The sequence below is a fragment of the Pollachius pollachius genome (genome assembly GCF_949987615.1).
Source record: "Pollachius pollachius genome assembly, chromosome: 12".
Taxonomy (NCBI): domain Eukaryota; kingdom Metazoa; phylum Chordata; class Actinopteri; order Gadiformes; family Gadidae; genus Pollachius; species Pollachius pollachius.
Window position 1 is genome coordinate 4,929,139 of NC_136945.1, and position 8,986 is coordinate 4,938,124.

At 48.7% G+C, this 8,986-nt stretch overlaps 1 protein-coding gene across 2 annotated transcripts in view; it reads left to right on the forward strand.

Moving 5' to 3' along the window:
• LOC307083363 (semaphorin-3F-like) overlaps window positions 1–8,481 on the forward strand; it is a 63,843-nt gene extending 55,362 nt beyond the window's left edge. For both annotated transcript variants that reach the window (XM_079747222.1, XM_079747223.1), the window contains 8 exons: window positions 209–353; window positions 690–912; window positions 2,061–2,149; window positions 2,475–2,516; window positions 3,261–3,417; window positions 3,961–4,044; window positions 4,342–4,475; window positions 5,641–8,481. In XM_079747222.1, coding sequence (XP_079603348.1) covers window positions 209–353; window positions 690–912; window positions 2,061–2,149; window positions 2,475–2,516; window positions 3,261–3,417; window positions 3,961–4,044; window positions 4,342–4,475; window positions 5,641–6,144 — 1,378 coding nt within the window. In that variant the 3' untranslated portion in view covers window positions 6,145–8,481. The remainder of the gene's footprint in view (window positions 1–208; window positions 354–689; window positions 913–2,060; window positions 2,150–2,474; window positions 2,517–3,260; window positions 3,418–3,960; window positions 4,045–4,341; window positions 4,476–5,640) is intronic.
• Window positions 8,482–8,986: the final 505 nt, after the last annotated feature.

Sequence of the window (8,986 nt, forward strand, 5' to 3'; positions counted from 1 at the left end):
GGTTCCAAAGTTATTCACAAATGACTTACTCCTTATTCAGCATTATTCAGTAACTTGGCTTTTTATCATATATTATGTTTCATCTTATTTATAACAGACTAAATAAAGGGAGGGGTAAGGCCTCTTGCTAGTTGGGTTTCAAACTAACCCCTGGATTATCCTGCCTCGGTCATCGTAGTATAAAAAGTTCTGTCCCTGTGTTGTCCAGCTCGGTGTTCAAAGGCTCGGCGGTGTGCGTCTATTCCATGGCTGACATCCGCATGGTCTTCAACGGACCCTTCGCCCACAAGGAGGGACCCAACTACCAGTGGGTGGCCTACACCGGGAAGATCCCCTACCCTCGGCCGGGCACGGTAGGCCTCACCCCTCAGGAACAAACCGACCAAGCCAACCCAGCTACATGACCGCCAGCGCTGGCCAGCATAACCCATGCTACTCTGCAATATTCTTGCGTGGAGTCAGACGCTAAGCTACAAACTATCTGACCAAAACACAAGCAGAAATGGCTAAAGATCAACATGAAAACATCTCAATAAAACGTAGATGTTTTAGAAATATACATTTTTCTTTCATAGCCCATGAAATACGATGATGATGACGACGATGATGATGATGGTGAAGATGATGATGATGATGATAATAATAATAATAATGACACCGACCCCTACGATTCCCTTGTGTTCTTGCAGTGCCCCGGAGGAACGTTCACCCCCAACATGAAGTCCACCAAGGACTACCCGGACGAGGTCATCAACTTCATGAGGAACCACCCCACCATGTACAACGCCGTGTACCCTCTCCACAAGCGCCCCCTGGTGGTGCGCACCAACGTGGACTACGAGTTCACCACCATCACCGTGGACCAGGTGACCGCGGCCGACGGCAACTACGAGGTGCTCTTCCTGGGAACCGGTGAGTGTGTGGGCGGTGGGGACCGGAGGAGATTCAACCCGGGCTTGCGTGACGTGCTTGTCCGTGCTCGTTCAACCAATCAAACGGACTGGGTGCTTTGCTGGCCATTAGCTTGAGTTAAACATTGCTTTGTACAAAACTTCTGAGGTGGTGGTGGTTGTGGTGGAGGGGGGCAGGATTGAGAGAGAAAGGGGGGAGATAGGCTTGGGGGGGTTGGCGGATGGGAGGGTATTTTTCAGAAAGTGGTTTTGTTGGGATAACATCAATCCATCACCTTAATCCTGCCCACTAAGGGCCAAGAGAGACGACGTGTTTGTCCTAAAGCTTCAAACCTCTCTGTAGCATGCAGGCCTCACACGTACAGCACACCGGCCCTCCTGTTGCTCCTGCTCCTTTGTCCCTCAGTGAATCGGGTGGGGGTGCGGAGGGGTGTTGTGGTAGAGGGGGAGACTAATGGGCGCGCGTGTGTGTGTGTGTGTGCGTGTGTGTGTGTGTGTGTGGTGGCTGAGGAGCGTCCGTGGCACGTCCCAGCCGGAGGAATGTCTCTTCTATTCAGCGCGCTGTCGGAGGCAGGCATTCAGCGGCGCGCGGGGGGGGACGCGGCCCGAGTCATAATACCTCTCAGGTAGCCCCCCCGCCCCGGCCCGCGCCCGCTGGAATGCAGAGCGAAGCGGCCCAGCCATCAAACAGAAAAAAACCTTGGTTCAAGGAGAGGTGGCCGACGGGATCCTCTGCCGCCCCCAGCCGCCCAGAGAGGGGTTCCTGCAGAAGGGGTCACGGCGTGAGGTGGGTGGGTGGAGGGGGTCGGAGAGCAGGTGACGGGAGAGGTTTGTCACGGCGCTGACAGCGTTTAATGCGGAGACCCCCCTGTGCGAGGCGCGAGGTGTCGAAGCTGTCGAGCTGCGCCATGAGCGCGAGGCAGAGACCACAGCGAGGAGGCCCCGGTGATGGGGCCCCTGACAGGGATAAGACCCACTGTACAGGCCGCTGAGAGGTGATGGGCGCAGGCATGAGGGCATGCAGGCATGCAGGAGGACGCAGATTAGCTGGCAGCCGGTTCCGGGGTTGCAGGCGGGTGTAAAGTGGTAGTCGTGTGTGTGTGTGTGAGTGTTTGCATGGCTGACGGTGTTGTGTAATGTGACCCACAGACAAGGGGACGGTTCAGAAGGTGATAGTCCTGCCCAGGGACGACCAGATGACTGAGGAGCTGGTCCTTGAGGAGGTGGAGGTGTTTAAGGTAGGTTCTCAGTCTTTCTTTCTCTCACTGTCTCTGTCCCTCTCTCTCTGTCTCTCTCTCTGTCCCCCTCTCTCTCATTCTCTCACTTTCTCTCTCTTCCTCTCTTTCACGGTCACTCTCTGTGCTCTACTTTTCATTTTCCTTTCATTCTGCCGTCTCAGTATTTTTCTCGAACTTCAAATGATCGTTTCAGCACCCCCCCCCCCCCGTCGTCTTTCTTCTTCTTCTTTCCCTGAAATCCTTTTTCCCCCTCTCTCCCTCCCATTAGTTCTCTACACTCACAATGACTCTCTCTCTCCCTCTCTCTCTCTCTCTGTGTCTCAAGGTCCCCACGCCGATCACTACGATGAAGATATCATCCAAGAGGGTAAGCCCTGTCTGCTGAACACATTACCCCGACCGCAGCCACAGGTCTGCCTGTCTTCGCCGGGGATAGAAAGCAGGGCTACAGGGGGGGGGGGGGGGGGGGAGAAAGAGATGGTTATAGCGGTACAGGTGCAGAAGCCATCACTCCCCCTGAGCCCCTCAGGGAACCATATGCATGTGTAGGGGTAGGGAGGGGGAGCCAGAAGGGGAACATGGGAAAATACATGATCGTTGTTGGTGTTGTTTCCTTGTCTCTCTTGTTGATTACAACACTTGGCTCTCCTCGAGGACAGTGACATCATGAGAGAGATGGAAGGAGGGGGAGGGCCAGACTGTCAGGATGATGAATTTACAATTGCAGATCATAAAACACGACAGACAGAAAAGTCGCAGCCAGAGGGTTCTAAACATCAGCCTCCAAATGGAATCATCTTCCAATATCCCTCCCCAGCCGTGCAATTATTTGACCTCATTCACATCCAGCTTATCACACCGCCGTCCCTCCAATTGTCTGCATTTCCCATAACCACACATATATATATATATATAATTGAGTACTGAGCTTGCCAACACCGCAGGACACCTTGAGCTATTCTTCTCCGCCGGTAAAACAGCCTCCTGCTAGCCTTCGCAGCTCCTACCGAACACCATCCAAATCTTGAATTTTAGATTGGATGTCCAACACAAGCACACTGCTGTTCTCCACGCTCGCCCCCCTGATCTTCTGTGTTTTCCCCCCAAACAGCAACAGCTGTACGTGTCGTCGGTGGAGGGCGTGACCCACCTGGCGCTGCATCGCTGCGACGTGTACGGGGAGGCCTGTGCCGACTGCTGCCTGGCCCGGGACCCCTACTGCGCCTGGGACGGCAAGTCCTGCTCCCGCTACTCCGCCTCGCAGAAGAGGTAGGCACCAGACGCATGGCCCCGCCCTACACCAGCCCCGACCCCGATACCCTCCCTCCGCCTCCCCGACTAAATCGCTAACCTGCCGACCCCACGTCGGGACCCCGACGACGTGACCTCTGGTCTGCCTGATGGTCTTGATGGGGATTTGACGTGGCTGGACATGGCCTGAAAGGGAAGGAAGCCGGTCTGTTGTTAGGAATGGCGGTTTGCGCTGTTGGAATGGCATCCCATAATGTCTTTAGTGTCATGTTTGGACTGGGGGCTGTATTGCACATACAATGTGAGCATGTGAAAAAAACGAATATTATTGTGTGATTTAATGTAGAATTTAACAAGGTTAAACAGCAGGGGAAGTCATTTACCTTCAGAAATAACTTGATTGTATATATATATATATATATATATATATGCATACAGGAAACTGGCCTGCTGGGAAATATTCCATGGGATCGCTCGTTGAATGGCTTCATGTGTTTCTGGATGGCTTTGAATGGCGTGCGGTTGCTTTATAATATTTTCTCTCCTTATTCGGCATCACTGGTCTGACCCCTCCAGACGGAGCCGTCGGCAGGATGTCAAGTACGGGAACCCCATCCGCCAGTGTCGCGGCTTCAACTCCAACGGTAACACCAATGAACCGAGTGGCCTGAATAACAGTCGTCTGATAATAATACAACGCACCATAACAAAAAGCATAACAGAGTTCTGATAATAATACTACAGCATAACAAAAAGCCTGCTCTTTTGTTAGCAACATACAGGCAACTGTACATCCTGTACAAGATGACAAAAAAGTGTTTTGACCGTTGCCAAAACGTTGCACACGCGACTTTGCACACTGTGCCACAACTTTGCGATGAAAGTGCAAGGTTGCCATGAAAACGCCTCACTCTTTTCGTCGTTGCATGCCCTTTTTGCAGTGAATAAGAACACGCTGGAGATGGTGCAGTACGGGGTGGAGGGCAGCAGCACCTTCCTGGAGTGCCAGGCACGCTCCCCGCACGCCCTGGTCAAGTGGCACCTGCAGAGGGACAACAGCGACCGAAGGAAAGAGGTGAGCCTGAGTTCTGGGTCCCTTCCCCAATGTATGTAGTCTATGGAGATCCTTCAGGGGGGCCCTCTCGCCTACATGCTCCAGATGTCCTGGATGTGAATTCTCTGTTCTCCGTGCGTTTTTAAGGACGATACTGATCTGGGTTATCAAACAATACTAATTTAGCACTTGGGCCTTTGTGAAAAGACATCTTGTAAAGTACATGTACGGCGAGTCACTGTTATTTTGTTCACAAAGTCAGAACTGACCGACGCAAATTGATACCGAAAGATGAAAGCGCTGTGTTGCCGTTGTTTATATTCGTGGCAGGTGCGCTGTTGCTTAAGCTCTTCGGCAGAAACCGTAAAACTAAGCTATTTGACAAATGACTGACAAATGTCATTGGAAAGAGCTTGATGGTTTGATCACCCAGCCCGGTATTGTCTGTTAAAGTGTAATCATGCCCCTTTGAGGTTGATATTATGGGGTGGTTATTTATATTACATCAGAGTTGTATCAAGAGTTCCTCTTTTGAATTGGGGTTCAGGGTAGTTTCTAAGATCTCAACTACACCTTCACTCCATTGTCCTTCCATTGGTGTTTTTCCCTATGTGCTCTTACAGAGATAGAAGTTTAATCATTATACATTATACCACTGAACAACAACTAGTGCTTTAGGCTTTCAATCCACACACCTTTTTATCCACAGCCCTTAGCTTCCCTGTCATCACCAAACGGACAGTCACCCATAGAAAGGCATCTCATAAACCGGATGACCCTGAGGCGCTGATTCTCGTTCCATAGTAAATCTATGTGGTGTATGGCAGCCTGTCTCCTATTGACTGTTCAGTCCCTGAGGGCCGGTCCTGGGCTTGGCTGCGTTGATACGTAGCACGTCTCCTTCTGACCATAAATCTGTCCTCACCTTATCACAATCCTGCTTAGGGACGCACAAAAGAAACGAGAAGAGGGGAAAAAGAGGAGGCCGTGTTCAGGGTTGGATTCGGACGAAATGGATTGTCTCATAGTTTGCGTGTTAAAGAAAGTGGCCAAGGAAGGCAGGTCCCACCGGTGCTGCGGTATCTAATAACCTGTCTGGTGCTGTATCCCCCCCCCCCCCCCTCTCTTTCCCCCCCCCCCCCCCCCCCCAACCCCCTGCTCTGTCCTCCGCCGTCGACCCCTCCAGATGCGCTCCGACGGGAGGATCCTGAAGACGGAGCAGGGCCTGCTGCTGCGCTCCCTGCAGCCGTCCGACTCGGGCATGTACCAGTGTACGGCCACCGAGAAGAACTTCAAGCACACGCTGGTGAAGATGCAGCTGGTGGTGCTGTCGGGCCGGGCCGTGAACAATGTCCTGGTGGAGGGCGGGGGCGGCGCCATGGGGACGGCGCTCATGTCCCCCAACGCGGGCCCCAACGCGGGCCCCAACGCGGGCCCCAACGCGGGCCAGTACAAGGACCTGCTGACCATCCTGAGCCAGCCGGAGATGGGCCTGATCAACCAGTACTGCCAGGACTACTGGCAGCTGGGGGACCCGCTGCTGGGATCGCTCAAGGCCAAGGACCTGAAGGAGCTCACGGAGCAGAAGAAGCCTCGTAATCGCCGGCACCACCGCGCCCAGGGCCAGCGGGCGTGGGGGGGGCTGGAGGAGGAGGCGGAGGAGGACGGTGGCGGGCCGGTGGAGACATGAGGAGGCCTTTCCCTTCTCCTCCCTACATGTGAATCCCAACCTATCCCCGCCCTCTTGACCCCCACCCCCACCCCGAACCAACCTGTATAAAAGCAACAGACTCTATGACATTAGCAACGTGAAAAGATAAGAGATCAACTCGACACACCTGGAGAAAAAGAGAAACAGGAAAAAGAAGCGTAGGAATAGAATCCCACCGCAACGCATCCCCGTCAACAGTAAGATATATGATACACAGTATTTATTGTAGGTTGTATATAGTATCATTCTGTGGATTTTCTTTGTACTTATCGAAAAAAAAAAATACATGCTCTTTATGTATAGTACCTATTGGGGGCAAATATTATTGTTATTGTTGACGTTAATTATATTGTTGCTGTTACTGTCATCCGAAACATCCCCTGCCTTCACTCACATCACGGACGATGTTGGCATTTTTCTTGTAAATGGGCTGTCTGGTCTGTGGAGCGTTGTGAGTGTACGACAACGAGAATTCTCTAAGTATTGTGGGAACTGAACCTGGAGAGTCTGGGGTCGGCAGCTGGGAGCTCTCTCTCTCTCCCTCTTTCTCACTCCCTCTCTCTAATTCTCTCTCTCTATCTCTCTCTCCCTCTCTCCCTCTCTCTCTCTCTCTCTCTCTCTCTCTCTCTCTCTCTCTCTCTCTCTCTCTCTCTCTCCCTCTCTCCTTCTCTCCGGCTCCTTATTGTCTTTGACTCTGTGCCAGTGCTGAATAATCCGAAACACTCCAGGAATTAGTGTGACCCGACGTCGTGACAGTTGAGACTTTTTTTATTTTAGCACAAGGGGATATGCAAGGGATTCTTCGGGTAAAAGAGGGGGAAAAAATAAATGCAACATCTCCAAAGGTTTCCGTATCTTTGGGCTTCTTATAGATTACGGCCATCTTCCTCTTTATTTGTTGTTTCTATTTAGAACTGGATATAAACATTTCAATCTCAATTGCAAGATTAAACTGTTCTTTAGCTCAAAAGATAGTTAGGCTATGTCGAAAAAAACACATCACAATTGCAGACAGCCTTGCATTTTTTAATAAATCAGCTCTCAGCTTTGTCACATACATGCTTCATATTTACATCTACAAATTTGTACAAAGGGTATTACACTTCAAGCCAACAGAGGATTAGGAAGCAGACCATTTACAGTTCCTTTGCATTCATAAACATGTTCCGGTGGGGCCAAGGTAAGCAGGAAATACCTTGGCAAGGTGCATTTTAAATAAAACCCAAACAAACTTCAATTTAGATAAGGATGAAAGCGGACCCGCATCTGGTGGTGGTGTTAGCTCTGAGCACTTAGCAGCTCTCCTTTACTTTTCAATTTCCATCCTTTGATGTTCATACGTTGGAAGAAAAAGATTTTAAAAAAATGCCCAAACACACAAAAAAGAGCATTGTAACAAAGTTGTGTGACACTAACCAAAATATTGGGAAGCTGGCTTTTCATTGTGTGCATGAACCTGTATTTGTACTGTAATTCTGACGAGTCCTTATGTTATGTCTCTCTTTTACTGTTATTTTCTTAACGTGTACAGTATGGTCAAAAGTCAGCACCGTTGTGCAGAAAAAAGGAGAAAAGGTTAAAAAAGGTAAAAAAAAAACACAAGATGGTGGAGAAATAATGCTTAAACTAAAGAGTCTCATCACAAACATACCTCTGTCCTAAAGTGAAGTGTGTTTATACAGATTGTGTTAAGGTGCATACAGCTAATTCTTTGGAGTCACTTGGTCCCCTAATGAGAAGAGAGGGCTGGGGTTCTGCAGAGTACTATATAAACACAGTATGGTTTCTCTCTAACACTGTTAGAGTCTACATAGAAGCATCTTGGTGAATGGATCCCTGTGCAACTTTATTATTACAAACTATAAACAAGGGACTGTGTGTTCTCTCCCATAATACATCACAGGCACTCCTTATTTTTTTCTGAACCAAGGCAAAGGGTGGAGCGAACAGAAATGCACAAATATCAGATAAATGAATAGATATATGAATAAATAATAAGCACAAATAAGTAAATATAACAAAAAGACATAAAGGAATGGTTGTAAAAAGTTTTTCTGTGTTTTTCAAGAAGTGTTTTGAATTTTTGAGTGTTTTATTTTTTATTTAGTATTTTTCTCATTATCAGTGGACAATTTCTGAAACAAAGGAAAAAACCTAAATGCACAAAAGGTGATGTTATTGTAAATTACTTTCTCTCCCTTTTTCCATTGTTGTTGCCAACTAATAAATTAAAGCTCTATATTTTATAAGAATGGAATGCTGCCCCCCCTTCATTGTGATTGGCCTGATAATGGATGTTCTCCATGTAATGCCCAGAAACACTCTGCATTGTTGGAATAAAGTTGTATCTGTTCAAAAGATATCCATGAACATTTATGTGAAAGTAAATTGCAACCAGTTTCAACGTTTTTTGTTTGGTATTTGTTTGCCTTGCATTGTGATAAATGTACCACGGTATTGACTAGGATACGTCGTCTGGGGACAGAAAAAGCACCCATGATTTGTCCACTCAAATCAAGGAGGAGGCGATCAATCGAGTTCAATGTCAGAATTCACAAGAAGAAAATATTACAGATTAAAGTAGGATAGATATAGACAACAAGAAATTGCCATATAATCGATTATCTATATTATCTCGGAATAAAATCACATGATGCAAATCTTGATTGGCTATGTTTCGTCCCTTTATGGGGAATCGTACAAATCAGATCAAAAATAGTTTTTACAGCAATGACTGGGTGTCCCAAACACACCCGACCACCCCTTCAGGTAAAGACAAACCATACCTCTATGCCTTTTCGAGAAACCCAGGCTGTCCCTC